The 25429-nt window shown below is 39.7% G+C and overlaps 2 protein-coding genes across 51 annotated transcripts in view; one reads left to right on the top strand and one right to left on the bottom strand.

The window, feature by feature from the left end:
- TINAGL1 (tubulointerstitial nephritis antigen like 1) overlaps window positions 1–25429 on the top strand; it is a 496849-nt gene that overhangs the window by 80246 nt on the left and 391174 nt on the right. The gene's annotated exons all lie outside the window — the stretch shown is intronic.
- PUM1 (pumilio RNA binding family member 1) overlaps window positions 1–25429 on the bottom strand; it is a 128459-nt gene that overhangs the window by 83694 nt on the left and 19336 nt on the right. For all 50 annotated transcript variants that reach the window (XM_067012786.1, XM_059037277.2, XM_067012818.1 and 47 more), the window contains exon 3: window positions 8175–8243. In XM_067012786.1, the coding sequence (XP_066868887.1) occupies window positions 8175–8243 (69 nt within the window). The remainder of the gene's footprint in view (window positions 1–8174; window positions 8244–25429) is intronic.

The raw sequence follows: 25429 nt of genomic DNA, 5'->3' as shown, positions 1-25429 counted from the left end.
CTTAAATTTTAGGACCACCACAAATTAGACTGAATTGCAAACAGTTCTTTAATTGATGGCTACTGTTAAAAATACACTCTGGGGAATTCCCTGGCGGTCCAGTGGTTAAGACTCCATGCTTCCACTGCAGAGGGGCAGTGGTTCGATCCCTGGTTGGGGAACTAAGATCCTGCGTGCTTCGAGGTGCGGCCAAAGAAAACAAAACAAAACAAAACAAAACCAAAAACGCACTGTCTTCAAAGGAGCACAGGGGTTTCCCAGTATTCTTTACCACACAAAAAACACAATCACTGTTAACTTCATCCTTGAAACTAAACACACAGAAGACATTGGTTGTTCTTTCAGAAAGCATGCCCTTCAAAAATAAAAGCTTCAGGGATACTGTTAGCACCTCAAGCTCCATGAATATTTTGCGGTAAATTAACCTGGGGCAAGCTCCACACTAATCCCTTCTCCACTGCACATCCCTTCCTGAAGCCACTGAAAGTAAAGTTGTCCTTAAACCTTCCTGCTTCAAGTTATTAGAACAGAGCCAAAAGAAGTTCCTTTTCTCTGATATCCTCATAAAACTTCACGAACAGTAAACTATGTTCAGAAAATGAAGATATTCCCCAGGTGAACCAGGCTTTTCTGCACGATATAGAAAAGGCATGTAAGGAAATAGAAGACAATGTTATCCCGGCCACCTTTAAGTTCCCTATAAATAATGTCATTTGTTATTACCTAAGTATAAATTACATGGTTTGATCTATAACATAACCATATTAAAGTTATACTAGGTCTAGACTTCAAATGATTCCTGGCAATAGTACCTGAGAGCCCAGTGTGTAGAAGATAAACCTCCAGATCACTTAGGAAATCTGTAAAGTTCATGAATAAAACCATGAAAACATCTAGATTGCTTCATGACCTACCCCCCTGATATTCCCCAGGCAAGAAGTAAACAGCTCAATTAAGAGAGGATAAAGAGTCATTTGCCTCAAGATGGGACCAAACACTCAAACCCACCCACACATCCAGTCAGCCTCAGGGCATTTTTAATTATTAAATTGACAAGAGAAGTATCTTAGTATGCCAGATATGGACAGGTTCCCTCTTTCTTGTGTTCCAGGAGTGGAAAATTTCACAGATGTGCATGTATATCACAGATATGCATGTATACAGGGAAGACCAACACAGAAAATAAACTATTTCTTCTACACGTTTTGCTATAATGAGGACCACCGAATGCATTAATTAATTAAGAGACAATGAATTAATTTTGGTGTTCTGGTTCCTCATCAGCAAAACAAAAGTAAACAAGAAAGAATTACACACAACATAGTTTAATACAAGCTTGAACAAGAAATATAACAACAGCAATTCCAATTTTCTAAACACCATTATGTCTGGTTGTATATATATATATAATGAGGATATTTCCATGCCCCAGCAGATGGACCAGAGAAAGTGTCCTATGATTACAACTACATTAAATAAAAGATCATTTATAATAAATGCCTTTATATAAGATTCAACTTGGATAACAGCGTTGCTGACATGCTATTCATCCTATGTAGTACTCTTCGTAAAACAATTACTGAAGAGTTCGAAAATGTAAAGATTTGCAGAGAAGACTGAATAAATGCTTTTCAGTTTTGTCCGCTCCCCATCCTCCCCTTCACACCGCCCCATCCTCCCCTTCACACCTCCACATCCCTGAGGGTGAAAAAGTAATATGAATAGAGAATACAGGCAATATTTACTGAATTGAACTGAGGTCCCTCGGGGGGAACTTCTGATGTAAAAGAGAAAATAAAGAGGAATCCATACTTAGAAAAAAATATTTACTGGTACACAATTTATTCAACACAATATATTAGGCAGCCACTGTTTACAAAGTACATATTAGCTGAAGCCCCTGCCCTCAGCAAACTTATGTGCAAGGAAATAGAAAACATTTACACAAATCACTATATATAAAATAAATTAGGGCCATAAGAATGATATAAATAAATAATGTGCTACTAAATTCCCCTCTGTAGCTTCTGGCTGGTGAGAGCAAGAAAGCTTTCATAGAAGAGCTGATAACTGACGCTGGACTTTTGCATACTGGGTAGGCTCTAGACATGCAGAAATGAAAAGCAGAAAAGCTCAGGATCTGGAGTGATAGAGAGCTGGGTTTAAACATCTGGCTCATGATCATGTTAACCTCTATAATCCCTGTTTGCCCAGTATATAAAGGACATCCTAATATTGCAGGACCACTGTGAAGACAATAATGTATATGTGATTAGTACAGTACCTGGAAAATCATATATGTTCAATAGACTGCAGCTATTATTATTTCTGAGCCTAATGAAATAGAACTTGATGTCAATCTACATCTTGACAATTATGATCTTAGCTGGAGTCACTTGACCTTAGAACTCACTTCCCTCATGTAAAAACAGTCGTGTCTCTCAAAAATCTGTTGGGAGATTCACATAGGTAATGAAATCAATGCCAAAGTGTTTTGAAAAGTGTTAATGTATTACTGTAGTTAATTAGCTTACTTTCAAATAAAGCATACTGATGTGGATAGAAAGAATAAAAACATTTTAGACAAAGGAGGATAAAAGGGAAGAAATTTAATGAAGACAGATTAAGCTGCATGTGGATCAGCTATTTCCTGATGCAGAGAAACATACTTCACTGCATTCAAACATTCCAAGATAGCTTAACGTATACAGTGGTTAAGTCCGCCCGTTCTTCCCAGTGCAGGACAGAAGGCAGATATTGGAATGCGTGGGGTTCCACACATGTCTCAAAGTGACAGGACAGAACTGGGCACCAGGTTCTAAATGTTAGATGTACCCACGTTCGCAGGGTTAGAAGATACCTTCTTATCATCTTCTTCAAAATGCCCAATCCTGATCCCAAAACTATTATGAGATCCCAGGAACTTCCAAAACAAGACTCATAAAAAGGTCACTTCAGGGCTTCCCTGGTGGCACAGTAGTTGAGAGTCCGCCTGCCGATGCAGCGGACACGGGTTCGTGCCCCGGTCCGAGAAGATCCCACGTGCCGCAGAGCAGCTGGGCCCATGAGCCATGGCCGCTGAGCCTGCTCGTCTGGAGCCTGTGCTCCGCAACGAGAGAGGCCACAACAGTTGAGAGGCCCGCGTACCGCAAAAAAAAAAAAAAAAAAAAAAGAAAAAAAGAAAAAAGGTCACTTCACCTCTAACATGGTCATTAACCTAATAAAGGAAAGTTATTAACTTCCTCCATATCATTTGGCCTGGCTAGCTATGTCTTCTCTAAAGGAACCATTTCATTTTAATAACAAGATGTCAAAAATGCCCAACAACCAAATGGTATTAATACAAAGTTAATGGAACTAGGCAGCTTTTACCATTCCTATGCATACTCAAAAGCTGCATTTTGTGGGGAAAGGATGTGTTACACTGCTTGGTCATATATTTTTATAATGCACCACAGGCTCTATTTATTTTTCATCCTTTCTGCAAGAAAGGCTGCATGATCTTGCTGGCAAACAACACATCTCCTTTCCAAAATTCAACCCAGTTTAGAGTCAACTGAGTTACTCTTATGGGACCCTAACTGCAAGGCATTTACAGTGTGAGGTTAGCCCCTCTAGGGCTGTGGATCATAAAAGTACTTTTAGCCACCCAAAAGCCTCCAGGAATTCTGTGAGCCATCATGCCATGATGGAAAGATGTGGACTTGGTATCCACATTAGGCTCCTACTCGTCCCGATTTCACAATTACCACCCTATGAGCCCTGATGGACATACACTTCAATGTCTTATGTAGCTGCACAGTGAATGAGTCACTTAGAGAACCCAGTGAAAACTTACAGAACCTCTACATCACACTCTAAAAAATGCATCTTTTAGATACCCTCTGGCATATCCTAGAAAAAGGAGAACTAGTCCTATTTTCTGTCTTTTTAAAGCTAGAAATAAGGGCAAACTCCAAGAATCTTAGACTTAAAAGGGTCCTGGAAAACTATCTAGTCCAACATGTGTGTCTTATGGATGAAAAAAAGCAAAGGCCGAAGAAGATGAATGCCTGAGGCAAGGCCAAAAGCGGTGGCATCAGAGTTCTCATCCAGTGAGCTCTTCATCCTACCAAGTTATACCTTTCTTTGGGTTAAGAGCTCTCCAAATCATTGTCAAATTCCTTCCTCTACAAGCCATTCTGCTCTCACACTTACAGGCAGAATTCCTATGTAATGTCTAATGAGAACCTGCAGCTATGTTTCAAATACATCTCACCTTACTCTACTTCCAGGAACGTGGTAGGATTCACTATCACTCCACATACAGATGCACTTTCCAGATTTCATTCCTCAGGCTTACAAATGTGTTTATTACCAAGGGTAAGCTTTTCTATGCTTCAGTTTTCTAAAACAAAGATGAAGGGCCACATACCTAAATACATTCCATTTATTCCAGAAATAATCACTATTATTTTAATGTCCCTGAACACTGTCAGGTTTACTACATCTAAAACATTAAGGACTCTTCAAAAAAGTTCCTTGGTTTTTAAAAGTGAGAAAACCAGGGCTTCCCTGGTGGCGCAGTGGTTGAGAATCCGCCTGCCAATGCAGGGGACGCGGGTTCGTGCCCCGGTCCGGGAAGATCCCACATGCCGCAGAGCGGCTGGGCCCGTGAGCCATGGCCGCTGAGCCTGTGCTCCGCAACGGGAGAGGCCACAACAGTGAGAGGCCCGCGTACCGCAAAAAAAAAAAAAAAAAAAAAAAAAAAAAAAAAAAGTGAGAAAACCAATTATTCAGAATAAGGTGGCTTTTCGGTCAAAGACTCTCAAAGTACTTTCAAAGGAGAACCACTATCCTCTTTGCAAATGCATCCTTTTCAGGACGTAAAATAAATAAGTCATGCAAGACCATAAACCAACCAAGGCAGAAACAGAACTCAGAAACATCAGGTCAATGAGCCTTCCTCAGTACTACAGAGATACACTCTTGAATACTCAACTAATAGAAATAATCTGTGCCTTTAAACTTTTCAGAACTGGACTTAAAGCTGAATGAAAGGGGCTGCTAGCAAGGAGACTAAATGAAATATTTGAAAATAATTTGTAGCCCTAAGCCTAAGACATTTTCCTATCTTCCTTTTTATGTTGACTTTTTAGAATAGGAGGTAAGTAAAGCACCTGTAGTGTGTCCTTCAGCTAAGAACAGGTAGCTGTACTTCAGACAACCAGCAAGGTTTGAAGGCAAAGTTTTAACTAGTCACCTCTGAGCAAGATTTCTAAGAAACACTATCCAGCAAAGTGACTCCGGGAGTCTAGCACTGGCTTTGATGAGAAAAAAAAAAAAAAAAAAGTTGCAAGAGCCAGGCAGCACTAACTTTACTAGAAATCAATTACTTTGAATTGAGGCAATTCTCTTTGAACTCTAAAGATTCACACATTCTTGAACATAGGTATCATCTGCCCTAATGAGGACTCTCAGACAAGCACACAGACACACATAAATACAAATAAAATAATTGCAGCAAAAAAATACTGTGCCTGGCTTTATAAATCCATGCAATTTACCTGAAATTTTAGTGTTTATATGGGTAAACACTACATTTACACACATCCCCTCCCAGAGATGCTTTATTGTTTAAAGGGAAGGAAATTTAATGACGTTAAACTAATTAGAAACTATGCTTTTTTATTTTATTATAAAAGCTTGCTTTCTTCATCTCTCTTTTGTGCCCGTCTCCCTTGTATCTCTGCAAAAAACATTCCCCCAACCTATACCTATATGAATCCTAAATAAACTAGAGGACATTTCCCAAGTCCTATACCTCCATCCAGGTAATCACAAACTACTCCTGCCAATACTGATCACTGCCTTCTCAAAACAGGAACCATAAAGAGAAACACAGTGAACCCTTTCCGTTGTCATGTGTATTCACTCCTTCCTCAACCAGCTAAAGAAAGAGCTCCTGGAGTACAAACACCTCACTCCATACTTAACTTAGTTGTCCCCTTTGTGCCTGGACACTGGGTTATGCTTTCAAAAAATAACTTCAGTTAAGTGTCTGTATTTTGGAAGGGAAGTGTATTAAGCATTTTTTAAAATCCTTCCCCAAATATCAACTGTTATAAAGCTTACTAAAATGAGATTTTTACCATCAATTATTTTATAAGTATTAGTTTCATTTACTCTAAGGGCACGTGCTTTGGAGAGGTAGCCAGGTCAGAGTCCCAGCTCCATCACTTTCTAGATGTGTGACCCTGAGCAAAATTTTTCCTTATCTGGATGAGAGAATCATCCTGAGAGAGTTACTGATGCAAACCTCTCAGCATCTGCCTAATAGATGGTAAAGAAATGGTAGCTATTATTATTACTTTGTTAATAATAAGGAAAGAAGAGTGACACTGCATTACTGTTGGAATGTACTTTGTTTAGTTATTTTACATATGCCAACACCTAAGTCTGACAAATTACATACAAACATCAAAAAATGACATCTCTAAATAATAATAATAATAATAACATCTCTAACAAAAATAAGGAGGTACGGTCTGGAGACCTTGTGGGGAAGGGATATTTTTGGAAGAAGAAAATGATTTTTTAAATATTTTGGTTGTTAATTTAAATAAAATTCACTTTCTGTTCACTCTTCTTCAATTAGAGTTAAGTCTTTAAAAGATTGTGAAGTGTTGCTTACAAAACAGTAACAGGGCATTATTTTTATTCTGTGTAACTAATTTTAAAACACTGGGCTTAGATTTTTGGTAGAGTGGACCAGGTTAGAAGCACAGGAGTGAGGAAGTAGATGAATGTGGTTTCCCCATCTATAATTAATATGACACATCTGTTAACTTTCTGTTCAAACTGTGCTCCAGAAATTTAGTGAGAAGATCGTTTACTCAATAACCAGATAGGGTTTATTGATGTGCACTGTTTCATTAATATTAGGCAGGCACAGGAAACATAACACCTACCAATCTGCTCTTCAAGCTCTAGAGAAAACACAAAAACAGGCCAAAACCCCATGAACCCAAGATGATAGGACACTCGACTCTGACCACAAGATGATTCAGAAAAGTTGGAAACAAAATCTTGTAACCAAGGAAGCAAGAATCTTAGGATCAAAACACAAAGACTTTAACTAATGCCCAGCCACAATGGTAGTCAATGAATATTTGTTATAAATCAGGAAATTATCTTAATTGTGGGTCCTCGGAACCTAGCACAGTGCCTGGATCAAAGAATATTGGCTAAATCAAAGAACAAATGTATTTAATGAATAGTATTAAAGAGAATCCAGAATACAGCTATTCTCCCTCCTTTAAAACATTAAAATAGATATGGGGGCTTTTAAATATTAGATATACAAAATATAAAACAGAAGAAAAAACCTAAGGCTACTCTCCAGAACAAAAATAATCACAAGCAAATGCCCCCAGTTTGTGAACCTGTGACATCTTTAGCAATTAACTCAACCTGTATGTTCTACCTATCACCAATACACTCTTATTGTCAACATCTAGAAGCACCAGAAACCTGCTATACTTGATTTATATTCCTCTTTCTTTTAGAATTATGGCAATCTTCACTATCAATATAATGGATGGTAAATTTTGTTTTTGCTAATTTTAAACATTACAAACAAACCAAAATTCTTGTTTCTAAATTCTATCTACGTAAGGGATGACTGGCTCAGGCCTCAACCTTCTGGAATTATTCCACCAGAAATCTAACAATTCCCTCTTCACAATGGAACCCTAAACACCTTCCTCAAAAATAACACTGCTCTAAAAATAGGTTATCAACATATTCTGACTAGCAGCCAATCTAAAACTCCCTTCCACTGCAAAGAACCTAACAACTGAAAAATGAGCCAAAGGTAAGGACATTTTATGCATATAAAACTATTTTGTAAAATTTTAACACCTCAATTTACAACTGACTGGTTAAGATAATATTAATTTGTGCTCACATTTTGGTTTTGTTTTATTTTTAAGACATTAGGCTAAAGTTAACATTCTTCTTATAATGAGATTGTTTTGGCAAAATTCTGCAATATCCCACTCCTATCATGAGGATGGCAACAAGGAAAAGCAAGCACATACTTCTGGAGACTAGATTCGGACACATTTGATGAAAGACAGCTCCAACCTTCCCTTAAAAACAGGCCCACTTTTCTGACACACCAATTCACTTACCTCTCCCATCGCTCTTCCCTCCAGAGCAAGTGCTTGAAAATCGTGATTCAGTTCATCCATAGAACGTACCTATTGTTTAGAATAGAGGAGGGAAAAGTTCCAAGTTAGCATCTTGAATTTTACATACACATTAAACACAACTGAAAATCTTTTCTAGGTTTACTTTCAGATATTGACAAGACAATAACAATAATCAAGTGACTGAGTTAAACATTTACTTACCTTTAACCATCAGCGTTCAGCAATGACCCCTGCTTTCTCCCCTCCCATTCCCTTTTGTTTTCAAACATGACAAACACATAATTCAGAAAAAGAAAAAGCAAATTCCATCACACAAGAATTACGGTAGGTGATCCAGAGGTTAAGAATCCACCTTCCAATGCAGGGGATGTGCGTTCGATCCCTGGTTGGGGAACTAAGATCCCACAGGCCATGGGGAAAGTAAGCCTGCGTGCTCTAGAGCCCACGCGCCACAACTAGAGAGCCCACGTGCCGCAACTAAGACCCAACGCAGCCAAATAAATAAATAAATATATAGGTAGATTAAATAAATAAGGAAGCAAAGTCTTTAAAAGAGAGAGAGAGAAAATTACAGTAGCTGTATTTCACATATTTTGACTAAATAAGTAAAGATCAACATGCTGAAGAGCAATGATGTATGTAGATGATTATGTGACCTAAACCTTGCTACTGACTCAAAGCCCACAGTCCTTATGAAAACTGACCCAAAGACCACAGTCCTTGTGAAAACAGTTAAGTACAAATTAGGGGACTCATTTGATCCAAGCCAGTATTTCTTTAATAAACCTCAGGGAAAGGCGCTACAAACTATATAACAGAGTGCCCCCAACATTTCTCCATATTGGAATGTCTCTGAGGGCTCCTAGAATCTGAAAACCAGGAGAATTAAAAAATAGCACATATCACAGGATCTCTTCAAACTTTACTTATCATTAAATGTACTACCCGCATTTTAACAATCTTTCTAGACTTCAATTAACTCATCTCCGAGGTCATTACTACAAGGTAATATTTAAGAGCAAGAATGAAGTGTGGAATAGATTACGCAAAACAGTCATAATTCAAAAACCCTTTATTGTCCAACAGTCTACTGGTCCTCTCAGTTATGAGCAACAAGCCACCTTTGCTGCCTGAGGCTAGAGTAATGTCCCTTGTTTATTAAAGAGGAAGGCTATTCTTTTTTTTTTTAACACCTTTATTAGAGTATAATGGCCTTACAATGGTGTGTTAGTTTCTGCTCTATAACAAAGTGAATCAGCTATACATATACATATATCCCCATATCTCCTCCTTCTTGCATCTCCCTCCCACCCCTCTAGGTGGTCACAAAGCACAGAGCTGATCTCCCTGTGCTATGTGGCTGCTTCTCACTAGCTATCTGTTTTACATTTAGTAGTGTATATATGTCCAACGCTACTCTCTCACTTTGTCCCAGCTTACCCTTCCCCCTCCCTGTGTCCTCAAGTCCATTCTCTATGTCTGTGTCTTTATTCCTGTCCTGCCCCTAGGTTCTTCAGAACCATTTTTTTTTTCTTTAGATTCCATATATATGTGTTAGCATATGGTATTTTTCTGACTTACTTCATTCACTCTGTATGACAGACTCTAGGTCCATCCACCTCACTACAAATAACTCAATTTCGTTTCTTTTTATAGCTGAGTAATATAAAGAGGAAAGCTATTCTGCCTACCTGAGAAAGACTGCTGATTGCCTGAAGCAGGACTTTCTCAAACCCCCTGATCCAATCATCACTACCTCCAAATGTATGTGAACAATTTCTAGCAATGGGTAAATGCAAAGAAAGTCAAACTAGGGACAGGCAGGGAGAGGGTAGAGTATGGAGCATGAACCTGAATATACAGCTGGGGGAACCAGTTTAAGGATTTTATTAACATGCTGACTGAATACCACCCCAATAATCTTAATTTGACTGAACTGTCACCACATAAACATACAGTCGCATTGTTCTGGTTTTTTTTTAATTTATTAATTTTATTTTTTTGGCTGTGTTGGGTCTTCTTTGCTGTGCATGGGCTTTCTCTAGTTGTGCCGAGTGGAGGCTACTCTTCGTTGCAGAGCGGGCTTCTCATTGCAGTGGCTTCTCTTTTTGCAGAGCACGGGCTCTAGGCGCACAGGCTCAGTAGTTGTGGCACGCGGGTCCTCGAGCACAGGCTCAGTAGCTGTAGCGCTCAGGCTTAGCTGCTCCGTGGCATGTGGGATCTTCCTGGACCAGGGTTCGAATCTGCAGGCGGATTCATAATCACTGCACCACCAGGGAAGCCCCGGTCGCATTGTTTTAAATTACACATTTTCAAAACCCAGAGCTGACACTATGCTACAAATGATACATTGTGTCACTAAGATGTAACAGCTTTGGGATGCTTGACAAAAATGTAAATTTATAAAATTCAAAATGACACTAAATTTAAGCCATATGAGAACAAAGAGACAGAGATAAGGCTTGTTATTGTGGTAAAACAGTTTCAAAGGGCCTTGAAACAGAAGCTAGGCTCACAGCACACGGCATTTACATTATTTCAGTACGCACACTGAATAAGCTCCTAAACTACAGGTGGTAAAAATGAGGAGAGGGGAGACGAGGACAGCATCTTAGCTAAACTCTGCAAACATCAGATAAAATCATTTTGAACCTTCAGGCCAGAGTTAACATTTACAAAGCATGTAAATTAAACACATAAAGTTCTACATCTAGCTTTTTCTGTGTAATCTAAACATGCATTTAACTAGATGCTAGGCGTTTCATGAAAATCCAAAAACCTACAAACAGTTTTAACCAAGAATGTTGGAATTCTATTTATATTTCCCAAGAAAAAAGTAGGAGTGGCTACAAAAATGAAAAAAATAAAGTAGCAATGGTAAGGGAAGGCAGAGAATATGCAATATGCATATTTATGTAATCATTACAACAATCTCACAGTAATTATTCCCATTTAAGAGATTAGAACTGAGCTTCACAGAAATGCCTTCCCCAACCACTGTTCAGTAGGGAAGAGTGTTTGATGGCATTACCAGGATCTAACTCCAGATGTTCCAATTCAAAGTGCAATGTCCTTTCTATGTTATCAAGCTGCCTCCAGGGCAGCCACAGGAAGTTTCCACCCCCAGACGGAACTGCCTTCACAGCTTTTGCTGTGGGCTTTGATGAGTCTGCTCTCTTGGTCTTTTTGCCTTTGCTTTCCACTGTCTCCCCCTACCTTCAAAATTTGCCCGTCCTTCCCTCACACCAATTTCCGTCCCTTTCTATACTGCCTTCCCACCCACCCATCATTCTCTCTCCTACCACGTTTTACTTGCTGGCTCGCTCACGCCCTCAGGTCTCCTCTCCCTCTCTTTAGCTCTCTGTTCACCTCCTCTGGCTCTCCCTCTTCCAGGGTGTCTCTCTCTGCCTTACACACAAGGTGAACCACTACTCCTCCTACCTCCTGTAGACAACGAGATTGGAGCCTTTGCTAGTACAGAAACTCAATTTTAAACCATTTACCCACAGTTGAGTAGACAAGATAAACCAAGTCACTCTCACAAGTGTTTTTAACTAGTCAGGAACTCATTGTTTATAATGGGAGCTATACCAGGCAGACTCTCAACAAAATTCTTCCTAGGAAACAAAACTAATGATCAGAAGAAGACGCTCAGGAATCAAGAAAAATCAAATGATGAAAACAGACGACTGTAAGATTAAACTTCTTGGGCAGGTAAAGAAACCTTTTCTATCATAAAGGAGAAAAGCTGGCTGTGAATTATAATCAAAGAAAATGCTCCCATCAGGACAGAACTATCTTTTCAAGTTTTTGTACTCTACACCTCCCCACCCTTTCTCTAGTATTCAATTTGAGTGAAGGGTTAATGTTAATTTCTAGTATAACTTACTAATTCCATCTTCACTTTTGCTAAATATCTGTAAGACTTCCTTCCTTCCACTAAATAATCTTATCACCTCTGGTTTCACAAAACTATTTCCTATTTTTCTCTGTGGGCTACTTGACAGGTGCCCATCTCACACCCATCCAGGACTTTCTCTACTGAGGCCCCACCCCATAAAAGCATCTCTTACTCCCTTTACTAAAGAGGCAAAGTGAGAAAACCACGTTACTCTGACCTACCTCATATTGCCTCACTTCATCCCACCCAAGAATATCATCTGTACAAATGACCTAGCTTCTGAGTTTCCTTTCCATTTCCAAGATACCAGAACTTTCTTTTGTAAGCCTCAACACCTGTCGTCTTCTTCTAACATGGATCTTGTCCTAACTAGAATCATAATTTTGCAAATTAAGTTGGTGTTTTACAGCATAGGAAGTTACAAAATCAAAACAGATAAACCCGGAACTATACATCACATTTGAAAAATGAAAAATTAAGCAAAAGCATCACTTTACAAATCTTTAAGAATGATATTCTAAAGTGCACTCCTTGAGAAGCCCTACTTACCATACCCAACATCCCATACACCTATCAGAATCAATGAATGATATACACTTCACTATTTCCATATATAAAACTGAGATAACACTGGCTACTTTATACATTTGCTATGAAGATTAAATGAGGGACTTCCCTGGTGGCACAGTAGTTAAGAATCCACCTGCCAATGCAGGGGACACGGGCTCGGGCCCTGGTCCAGGAAGATCCCACATGCCACAGAGCAACTAAGTCTGTGCACCACACTACTGAGCCTGCGCTCTAGAGCCCACAAGCCACAACTACTGAAGCCCACATGCCTAGGCCCATGCTCCGCAACAAGAGAAGCCTCACAATGAGAAGCCCACACACCACAACGAAGAGTAGCCCCCACTCACTGCAACTAGAGAAAGCCCGCGTGCAGCAACAAGCACCCAACGCAGCCATAAATAAATAAATTCATTTAAAAATATATTAAATGAGACATGTCCAATACCTAGTAGGCATTTATTCAACTATATCCACCTCACAGGTTATTCTCTTTAAGTTACTGAAATGTCCCCATACATCCATCTCTTCTTTCCCTATCCTCAGTTAGCAAAGGGTAGGTTTTGGTCATTCTGGGAGGTGAGTCTCTCTCTCTATAGGTCAGCATTGTTCATAATCAATATTAGAAGTACCTAGATCACACAAACATCTAACTTACTTTCTAAAACTTAGCATTTCAAAGTACAACGATTTTTCTCTCTTCTCAATTCCCAGCTAGTCCTCAATTCAGAGAAACTTCCATTCTAATCCATTCAGAAACTTCCAACATATAAAAATAAAAATCATCACTAGTTCAAGCTCATGTTTTTTCCATTCTCATAAAAAAAAATCTCAATAAAGTCACCTTCTCAAATTCCTTCATTCTCTGACTTCCATACCACTATGATCTCCTGGTTCTCCTACTTCTCTATTTAGATTTTTGTCTCTCTTTTGGCCAGCCAACATTGTAATCAAGGAAAAAAAAAAACACTGAAACTCAGACCTGGGTATAAAGGAATCCAAATTTAAGAAGTTAATGATCCAAATATGTAACAAATTACATTTATCAGATTCTCAAGCAGATATATATTACTGAACATTAAATCTCAAAGAACAAAGCGGTTACCATGGTGGTCCATGCAGTCCAATATAAAAGACCTAAAAAAGAAGCAACGTTTGACAGCATTCTGGCTCAGTTCTTGGCCTTACTTTACTAGCATTCCTGTCCTTGGATTGCTGTCCCTTAACTGCTCAGGGTGTCTTTACAATGAATGTCCCTTCACTTGAGCTAGTTTGGTCAGTTCTCTGTTGACTGTATACAAGAACCAAACTCAAACACAATAGGCACCACTAAGTTGGTATTTATGAAATCACACTGCAAGTCTATATTTTAAAACAGTAACCAGAGCTATGTAGTGCACTTGGAAAAATAAAGTTCAACAAATCAACACTTTTTTGAATATTTTCTTTAACAAACATATTTCAAGACACCTGCCTAGAAAGGGCAACTTTGTGATTCCCACCACCTCTGGCCACAAACAACTATAACAAAACTATTCTTCTAAATGGCCAAACCCTTAGTACCTGAAGAGAAGTGATAAACTGACCTAATCAGATACCTCTCCTTAGCATTCAGGCCAGATAGCAATGGAGAGATAAAGTGAAATTCCCTGAAGACTTGGCAGTTGTAGCTGTCATTTTGGGTCAAGTATAACCTGGTGAATAAGCAGTAGATGGTCAACACAAAGAAGAGAAAGAATGTGCTGAAAAAAATTAGAGACAAGAGACTATGGAACCCCTATGGACACAGAAAAGCCTCCTAGTGCCCAGGAGGCCCATGTATATATTTCCTGCTTGGTGGTTCAGAGAGAATCCCTCGTGTTCCTTCATTTAATGCCCTGAATTTTTGCTAAGTAGAAAAGACTTCTATACCTAAAACTGCCTTTACTAGAATATTTATTTCCTCAACCACTGAATCTCAGTTATCAGGCACTTGCTCCTCCACACCTTTGTTCCCCTGGAGGATTTTTTGCAAAGGCAAGTCTAGATCACTGATGGCTCCATTTCACTAACATAGATCCAGAACAATACAAGCAGAAGAGTTGGTGCCAAGAACCATTACAGGAAGGAGATATCAGAGAGAAAACGCCAGCAAATGCAGGAGAAACTTGAGCAATGAGAAGAAGAAATGGAATAAGAGGATTAACCTTAATCTGAATTTAATCATTAAGGGAAAAACATTTAATAAGTCTGTTCTACACCATCTTCTGCTTTCTTGTATCTGTATTATAAATAATAACAACAACAAATATTAACTGAGACTTACTTTGTGCCAGGTCCTGTCCTATAAAAATCTTTATATGCTGTATGATCTCTTTGATATTCGTAACAATTTGAAAATGCAGGTACTCTTATCCACATTTTGTAAGAAAAGCAAAAAGTTATCACATTCCTCTAATAAAATATAAATAAACCAACATTCTTCTTGATTACTGGGAAAAAACAAAAGACTACTCTTTAAGCTTAGGAGGAGGCAAACCCTACTACCTGATCTTATTTATTCACTGTTAATAGCAACAGTAAATACCAGCATTTGCTGAGTTTTCAAGGCACTGTACTGCAAAATAGACATTATTCCATTTCATAGATGAGAACCAAGGTTCAGAGGCATGATCTGTCTAAAGTCATATAGCAGATAAAGATCAGAAGTGGAATTCAAATTCAGCTCTCTATCCCCTTTACTAGCACTTCTTTCGGCTCTCATCAAAGATAAGCACAAAGGCTCCAGGACACCTGGCTTAAACAGCTGTTGTTCTGGAAACTGATTATTACACTGTTTTTTTTCCTAATTCTATTTATTTATTTGTTTGTTTTATTTGTGGTTGCGCTGGGTCTTCGACACTGCGGGTGGTGGGTTCTCTTCAGTTGCAGCGAGTGGAGGCCACTCCTCGCTCCTCGCGGCGGTGAGCGGGCTTCCCATCTCGGTGCCCTCTCCTGTTGCGGAGCATGGGCTCCAGGGGCGCCGGCTTCAGCAGCTGTGGCTCGCGGGCTCTAGAGCACAGGCTCAGCAGCTGCGCCACAGGGGCTCAGCTGCTCCGCGGCACGTAGGATCCTCACGGACCAGGGCCCAAACCCGCATCCCCAGCATTGGCAGGCGGACTCTTAACCACTGTGCCACAGGGAAGCCCTACACTATTTTTATACAGGAGGAAAATGAAGTCACCACAGCAGCCAGGATTAGGCTGAACTTCCATTTTTTAATTATTATTTATCATTAAAAACTGCTACTACCTTGGACTTCCCTGGTGACGCAGTGGCTAAGAATCCGCCTGCCAATGCAGGGTACACGGGTTCAAGTCCTGGTCCGGGAGGATCCCACATGCCATGGAGCAACTAAGCCTGTGCGCCACAACTACTAAGCCTGTGCTCTCGAGCCCGCTAGCCACAACTGCTGAGCCTGCGTGCCACAACTATTGAAGCCCGCGTGCCTAGAGACCGTGCTCCGCAACAAGAGAAGCCACTGCAATGAGAAGCCCGGGCACCACAACGAAGAGAAGCCCCTGCTCGCCACAACTACAGAAAGCCTGTGAGCAGCAATTAAGACCCAACCCAACACAGCCAAAAGTAAACAAGTAAACAAACTTATTAAAAAAAAAAAACTGCTCCTACCTTTAGCAATTAAATACCATTAAAGTTCCAGATTATATAATGTGTTGATGGCATTCAGCTAGGATAGTTAACAGACCCAAGTGATAAACTGTAAGTTATCAAAACTGATTTGCTACCATACTACCATAATATATACACCTCATGGAAATAGCAGCACTTCCTAAACATAAAAGAAAACAATTTATAAAGTAAAAAGAATAAATAATATTTTCAGAAGCAGTTAATAAAGCCTATGATACTAGTGACCTTTAACTACAAAAACCTCACAATTGCTGGTTCTGACAGTCTTCATCTTAATTTCACCAACCATGATCAAGCTGAAATCAGTAAGGAGAGCAAGGCCATTTTAACTGGAGAGAGAAACTGTCTAATTGATATGGAAGAACCTAGTAAGTGTAAAACTTAAGATAATGGGGCTTCCCTGGTGGCGCAGTGGTTGAGAGTCCGCCTGCCAATGCAGGGGACACGGGTTCGTGCCCCGGTCTGGGAAGATCCCACGTGCCGCGGAGCGGCTGGGCCCGTGAGCCGTGGCCGCTGGGCCTGTGCATCCGGAGCCTGTGCTCCGCAGCGGGAGAGGCCACAACGGTGAGAGGCCCGCGTACCACAAAAAAAAAAACTTAAGATAATGATAAATCTAATCTCCACTGTCTGGAAACTACTACCTGTAGCTATCTTTCTGAATGGTATACTCCTGACTTCCAAAAGAACAAATTCCAAAAGCATGAAAGAGACTCCTACACAACTACTATCATAGATCACACTTACAACAAAAAATGGTTATTTGCAAATAGAGAATACATCAAGGGTCTTCATTAGCAGTAAAAGTTTCATTCTGAAATACCAATCTCAAAAGATGACATATGGAAAAAGCAAAAAAACTAAATCAAGAATGTTCACCAGAAGTTCTTAACTCGAGTTGTGGCAAATGTGTATCAGGCTCTCTTCAAACAGTGAAACTAAATTTAATGTATTTGCCATCATTGGAATCTTACCAGCAGAGTCTAAAAATCTATGTAAATAATGTGAAAATAACAAATATTTGTCCACAAAAAAAGACACAGAATTCGCCTTTCCAAACTTTTGCTAATATTAAATTTTTTGAGATTCACTTTGTCATCCATGTGCTCACTAATGGACATGTAATAGTAGTAGGCATAAAAGGCTTGTACGAATTTTTACCATAAGAATAGTCTGTGAAAGAAAACAAATTATGGGCCTCCACAGCCATTGATATAAATTTTCTACAAATTGTAAGACAGTGAATATTTTTTAATAGATGTACAACTTAGACCACCAGTGAAAACAACAATTGTGAAAAGTCAGTGGAAGAACTATCAACTACAAGGCATACCTACAGTGGTAGTCTCTGCGGATTGATTCGGGGGTGAGAGGGGGACTATTCATATAAAGACTGCTTCTCTAGTTAATCTGTTCTCCCTTTTCCACAGACTAGGAGTGGAGAAATTTACAATGAAGTTCAAAGACCATGATACAGGTGTCTTACTGCCTTCTCAACTACTGAAATAACATCTACTAAGTAGCAAAACTGCACTTTAGCAATAGTGCCATGGTAGTTTGTCTCATCTCCCTATAAGTAAACCCCACAGTATTAAAAACATGACAGGCATTACATACAAATATTTTTAATGTGAGAAATTACCCTCAGTCTTAGGAGTGACAAAATAGCAGAAATAGGACTTCCACAGCCAGCTTCTTTAAAATGATTCTTATCTTGCTTAAAAGAACACATTTGTCATGCTTTTTCGAGCTTTTCAAGAAAGAAATTTGACAATATACATCAAGTTTTATAAACATTCATGCCTTTTGATCCAGTAATTCTACTTCTAGGAATTTAGTGTAAGCAAATAACCAGAAATATGGGCAAAGATTTGTCATTGAAGATCTTCATCATGGCACTGTGATGTGAAAAGTGGTTTGGGGGACTTCCCTGGTGGTCCAGTGGTTAAGATGCTGCACTCCCAATGCAGGGGGCGCAGGTTTGAACCCTGGTTGGGGAACTAAGATCCCACATGCCGCATGGCCAAAAAAATAAAAAAATAAGAAAAAAGTAGCAAAATATTTTTTTAAAGTGCACAATAAGCACCTTTGCTTATAAAGTTTATTCTTTATTTTAGTTGATTAAGACGTTTCTAGGGCTTCCCTGGTGGCGCAGTGGTTGAGAATCCGCCTGCCGATGCAGGAGACATGGGTTCGTGCCCTGGTCCGGGAAGATCCCACATGCCGCGGAGCAACTAAGCCCGTGAGCCATGGCCGCTAGGCCTGCGCGTCCGGAGCCTGTGCTCCGCAACGGGAGAGGCCACAGCAGTGAGAGGCCCGCATACCACAAAAAAAAAAAAAAAAAAAAAAAAAGACGTTTCTAGAAGAGGATTCTTGGTTTGAAAGGTAATAATATATTAAAGACTTCATAAATGTTAAATTTATTTTCAGAAGCTTCTTTCTGATTTATTTTCATTGGCATTACAGAAAACGTAGAAACTACTGATGAAGTTTTAGGTTAACATTTGAGTATATTACCTTCCAGTCTTATTTTGTGTATGTCTCTATATGGAAATATATACATATCATTTTATGTATGTAGATTTGTGGCCTATTATAGAATCCTTACACATAAACGTATTCTCTAAGACTTTAAAAAATGTTTTAAATAGCTACATAAAATTCTTTAAATGAATATATGCTGTATTTAATAATTCCTGCTGTATTTAAACTTTTTCAAACCACTTTTTTAAAAATAAATTTTTATTTTACTTTATTTATTTATTTGGCTGCATCGGGTCTTAGTTGTGGCATGCAGGATCTTCGTTGAGGCATGCGGGTCTTTTTTGTTGCGGCGCATGGGCTCTTCGTTGCAGTACACGGGCTTCTCTAATTGTGGAGTACGTGTTTTCTCTTCTCTAGTTGTGGTGCACAGGCTCCAGGGTGTTTGGGCTCAGTAGTTGTGGCTTGCGGGCTTAGTTGCCCTGCAGCATGTGGGATCTTAGTTCCCCAACCAGGGATCGAACTCGTGTCCCCTGTATTGGAAGGAAGATTCTTAACCAGTTTAATCCCTTGCTGGGGAACTAAGATCCTGCAAGCTGCCATGTGCAGCCCCCCCCCCAAAAAGGGAACGAAGTACTGATACATGCTACAATGTGCATGAACCTTAAAAACATGCTAAGTGAAAGAAGCCAGACACAAAAGGCCACATATTATATGATTCCATTTATATGAAATATCCAAAACAAACAAATGTAGAGAAACAAGAATAGGTTTTTGTTTGCCAGAGACTTAGGGAGTGGGGAAATTGACAATGAGTACAGGGTTTCTTTTGGGAGTGCTAAAAATGTTCTAGTGTTAGAAAGCATGATGGTTGCATAGCACTATAAAAACACTAAAAACCACTGAATTGTAAACTGAAGCGTGAACTTTATGGTACGTGAATAATATCTTAATAAAGCTGTTATTTAAAAATAGGAGGGGCTTCCCTGGTGACGCAGTGGCTAAAAATGCCTGCCAATGCAGGGGACACGGGTTCGAGCACTGCTCTGGGAAGATCCCACATGCCTCAGAGCAACTAAGCCCATGCACCTCAACTACTGAGCCTGCGCTCTAGAGCCCACAAGCCACAACTACTGAGCCCACGCGCTGCATCTACTGAAGCCCGTGCCCTAGAACCCATGCTTAGCAACAAGAGAAGCCCACACACCGCCACAAAGAGCAGCCCCAGTTCCCCGCAACTTGAGAAAGCCTGTGCGCTGCAACAAAGACCAACCACAGCCAAAAATAATAAATTTTTAAAAATAAATAAATTTTTAAAAATAAAAAAATTTTTAAATAAATAAAAATAGGAGATGGCAAACACTTTCTGTAACATGTCAAATAACAAATAATACAGGCTGGGACTTCCCTGGTGGTCCAGTGGTTAAGAATCCACCTTCCAATGTAAAGGACGCACGTTCGATCCCTGGTCGGGGAACTAAGATCCCACATGCCATGGGGCAGCTAAACCCGTGCCACAACTATTGAGCCCATGCACCACAACTAGTGAGCCTGCATGCTGCAACAAAAGATCCTGCATGCTGCAATGAAGATTCTGCATGCCGCAACTAAGATCTGATGCAGCCAAATAAATAAATAAATATTTTTAAATAAATAAATAATACAGGCTTTGCAGGCTACACAGGGTCTTTGTCAGGTATTCTTTGTTTTTATTTTCCACTACACATTTAAAAATGTAAAAACCGGGCTTCCCTGGTGGCGCAGTGGTTGAGAATTCGCCTGCCGATGCAGGAGACACGGGTTCGTGCCCTGGTCCGGGAAGATCCCACGTGCCGCAGAGTGGCTGGTCCCGTGAGCCATGGCCGCTGGGCCTGCGCGTCCGGAGCCTGTGCTCCGCAATGGGAGAGGCCACAACAGTGAGAGGCCCACATACCGCAAAAAAAAAAAAAAAAAAAAAAAAAAAAAAAAAAAAAAAAGTAAAAACCATTCTTAGCTCAAGAGCCATACATAAACAGGCAGCAAGCTAGATTTGGCAGGGAGGCCATAGTTTGCCAAATCTGGTTTAAAAATAAGTCATTCCTAAAATGTTTACAAATGAATGTGTGTTAAGTTAACATTGATCCAAAAACTAAGCAAAGATCTCTTATCAAACTTATAAATGGAGCTTCCACAAATGTTATTGGATAAAGGGAACATAGGGAAACATATCAAACAGAATTTAGTACTTTTATTAATAATTAAGATCACATATTGGGTTGGCCAAAAGGTTCATTCGGTTTTTCTGTAAGACGGCTCCAGTAGCACTTAGTTGTCTTTAACTTCATTCGAAACAGTTTTGTTAGATTGTACGCGACAGCTGTCATATCAGCGTGCATTTAAAAAAAGACTTATCAAAATTGGTGAATTTTTGTGTAGCCATTTTCATACTGAAGATGGAAGAAAAAAGCAACATTTTCGGCATACTATGCTTTGTTATTTCAAGAAAGGTAAAAACGCAACTGGAATGCAAAAAAAGATCATGCAGTGTATGAAGAAGGTGCTGTGACTGATCGAAAGTGTCAAAAGTTGTTTGCAGGATTTCCCTGGAGGTCCAGTGGTTAAGAATCCACCTTCCAATGCAGGGGACTCGGGTTCGATCCCTGGTTGGGGAACTAAGATCTCACATGCCACAGGGCAACTAAGCCCGAGAACCACAACTACCGAACCCGCAAGCCACAACTACCAAGCCTGTGCCCTCTGGAGCCCACACGCACCTCAATGAAAGATCCCACATGCTGCAACAAAGATCCTGCATGCTGCAACTAAGACCCAACACAGCCAAATAAATTTTTTTTAAGTGGCTTGAGGGGCTTCCCTGGTGGTGCAGTGGTTAAGAATCTACCTGCCAATGCAGGGAACACGGGTTCAAGCCCTCGTCCAGGAAGATCCCACATGCCGCGGAGCAACTAAACCCCCAGGTGCCACAACTACTGAGCCTGCTCTCTAGAGCCCGCAAGCCACAACTACTGCACCCATAGGCCACAACTACTGAAACCCGTGCGCCACAACTACTGAAACCCGTGCGCCTAGAGCCCGTGCTCTGCAACAAGAGAAGCCACCACAATGAGAAGCCCACGCACCGCAACAAAGAGTAACCCCACTCGCCACAACTAGAGAAAGCCTGTACGCAGCAACAAAGACCCAACACAGCCAAAATTTAATTAATTAATTAATTAATTTTTTAAAAGTGGATTGCAAAGTTTTGTGCTGGAGATTTCTTGCTGGACGATGCTCCACAGTCGGGTAGACCAGTTGAAGTTGATAGCGATCAAAACAAAACATTAACTGAGAACAATCAACGTTATACCACTCGGGAAATAGCCGACATACTCAAGATATCCAAATCAAGCGTTGAAAATCATTTGCACCACCTTGGTTATATGAATCGCTTTGATCTTTGGGTTTCACATAAGTTAAGCGAAAGAAACCTTCTTGACCACATTTCCGCATGCAATTCTCTACTGAAACATAACAAAAACGTTCTGTTTTTAAAACAAATTGTGACGGGCAATGAAAAGTGGATACTGTACAATAATGCAGAACGGAAGAGATCACAGGGCAAGCAAAATGAACCACCACCAACCACACCAAAGGCCGGTCTTCATCCAAAGACAGTGATGTTGTACATATGGTGGGATTGGAAGCGAGTCCTCTATTATGAGATCCTTCCAGAAAACCAAATGATTAATTCCAACAAGTACTGCTCCCAATTAGACCAACTGAAAGCAACACTCGACGAAAAGCATCCAGAATTAGTCAACAGAAAACGCATAATCTTCCAACAGGATAACGCAAGACTGCATGTTTCTTTGATGACCAGGCAAAAACTGTTACAGCTTGGCTGGGAAGTTCTGATTCATCCGCTGTATTCACCAGACATTGCACCTCTGATTTCCATTTAGGTCTTTACAAAATCCTCTTAATGGAAAAAAATTCAATTCCCTGGAAGACTGTGAAAGGCACCTGGAACGGTTCTTTGCTCAAAAAGATAAAAAGTTGTGGGAAGATGGAATTATCAAGTTGCCTGAAAAATGGCAGAAGGTAGTGGAACAAAAGGGTGAATACGTTGTTCAATAAAGTCCTTGGTGAAAATGAAAAATGTGTCTTTCATTTCTACTTAAAAACAGAAGGCACTTTTTGGCCAACCCAATAAAACTAAGACAAGAATTTAAAACCATATTAAAAAATAAAGATAGCTGCTCACATGAGAAGATGTTGAACACCATTAGCCATCAGGGAAATACAGATTAAAACCACAATGAGGTATCATTACGTATGCATCAGAATGGCTAAAATAAAAAACAGTAATACCACCAAATGCTGTTGAGCGCACAGAAAAATTGTATTATTCAAATATTACTGGTCCAGAAAACAACTCGGCAGTTTCTTTAGAAACTAGACATGCAACTACCATTATTACCTAGCAATTGGACTCCTGGGCTTTTATCTGATGTTCACACAAAAACCTGCACATGAATGTTCACAGCAGCTTCATTTATAATAACTAAAAACTGGAATCAGCCCAGATGTCCTTCAACAGGTTAAACAAACTATGGTGCATCTGCACCATGCACACTATGCAGCAATAAAAAGGAATGGCCTACCACAGGCAACAACCTGGATGAGCCTCCAGGAAAGTATGCACAGCAAAAAAGGCCAGTCCCCACCAAAGGGTATAAGTATGGTATGACTCCATTTATATGACTTATTTGAAATGACAAAATTGTAGAAATGGAGAATAGGATAGATTAGTGGTTGGGGGGAGCCCCCCCCAGCCCCTGCAAAGGGAAAGGGGGTGTGTAAAAAGGGCTACTCAAGGGTCCCTTGTTGTTTTGGAACTATTCAGTACTTTATGGTGGTAAGTATATGAACCTATAGAGATGGTAAAATTATACTGAACTTCATACACACACACACACACACACACACACACACACAGACCCAAATGAGTACAAGTAAAACTGGAGAGAGGTGAATAGGACTCGATGGGTTTTAACAACGTCAATAACCTAGCTGTGATGCTATAATACACAATGTTACCTGCAAAGGTTATACTGTAAAATGGGGAAAAAGAGGAAAGTATACAAAGGATCTCTCTGTATTCTTTCTTACAACTGCAGGAATCAACAAATAACTAAGTCAAAATTTTAATTTAAAGAAAGATGACTGCTATGAAGAAACAATGAAGATACAACTTAAAATGATGGTTCCCAAGCACGAAAACTAAAATAATCAAATATATAACCAAAGCAACCTTTCTCAAGCTACAAAACTATGCAGCTCTCACCCACATAGCACACAAAAATCACATCCTGACCAAACTACCCTAAATTTGGAGAATTCTAAAAAAATAGAACTTACCCTTGGTTCTCTAAAACACTACCCGTCAAATACAATAAAATGAGATCTACCGTCAATGGCCCAAAGATTTTTATGTCCTGACTCAAGAACACGACATACAAAAGAAGTAATAAAATACGCAACCCACATGTCACCTTTCAAGCAATGACTGTATCAAGCACTCCAGCCAACCAAGAGAATTTAAATTAAGCACGCAAAATGGATAAACTGTCATACAACTATTTAATGGGATACTACTAATTAAAAGGATCCATTTATTGTTATATATAACATGGATTCTCAAATGTAGTATGCTAAGTGAAAGAAACCAGATTCAAAAGCTACATACACTTACAGTACATACATGACATCTTGGAAAAGGCAAAACTATAGGGACAAAAAACGGATTAGTGGTTACCAGTTGCTGGGAATGGAGGTAAGAGCTGACTATGAAGGGGCTCCAGAGAATCTGGGGAAGCGTGAACACTTCTGTATCTCGGCATCCGGTGGCAGGGTCCGGGGAAGGCGCGGCAGGTGCCATGTTGGGCCGCAAAGGTGGCAAGAAGCCCCTGAAGCAGCCCAAGAAGCAAGCCAAGGAGATGGACAAGAAAGATAAGGCATTCAAGCAGAAACAGAAGGCGGAGCAAGCGAAGGCCTCGGGAAAGGCCTCCTGGCCACAGGTGGAATTAAGAAGCCTGACAAAAAATAATGTTCCTTGTGCCTGAGGCAATTATGATACTTAATTCCATTCCTGTTTAAACATCTGGATTCCCTGCCATCACATCTTTGCCACCTACAGCTAGAATCAGGTGTTGTCTTGGAACCCATTGTACATTTAAGAAAAAACTTTGGTTTAAAAAAAAAAAAACTTTCATATCTCGACTGTGGTGATTACAAGAACATACGCATTTGTCAAAATCTACAGAAGTGTATGCTAAAATAAGTGACTTTCACTGTATGCAAAATTATATCTTAAAAATGAGGGAAAAGATAATTACACAAGAGGTAGAATAGCATTATAAAGACTAACAGTATTATTCCCATTCTAAGAACAGAGGTGAAGAAAATAATCTAAACTACAAGTATTGATAAACAAAAATGTTCATTACAACACCACCAACATTAGTAAAAATTAGAAACCTAAATGATCAATATTAAGACATTATTACAGAAAAGAATGAGGCCACTACATAGAGTAGAATGAGGCCACTACATAGAGTAGAATGTAGTATAACCTTAA

The sequence above is a fragment of the Kogia breviceps genome, chromosome 1 (genome assembly GCF_026419965.1).
Source record: "Kogia breviceps isolate mKogBre1 chromosome 1, mKogBre1 haplotype 1, whole genome shotgun sequence".
Lineage (NCBI taxonomy): Eukaryota > Metazoa > Chordata > Mammalia > Artiodactyla > Physeteridae > Kogia > Kogia breviceps.
The sequence above is the reverse complement of the archived record's forward strand: the minus strand, read 5'-3'. Positions and strand labels throughout refer to the sequence as shown.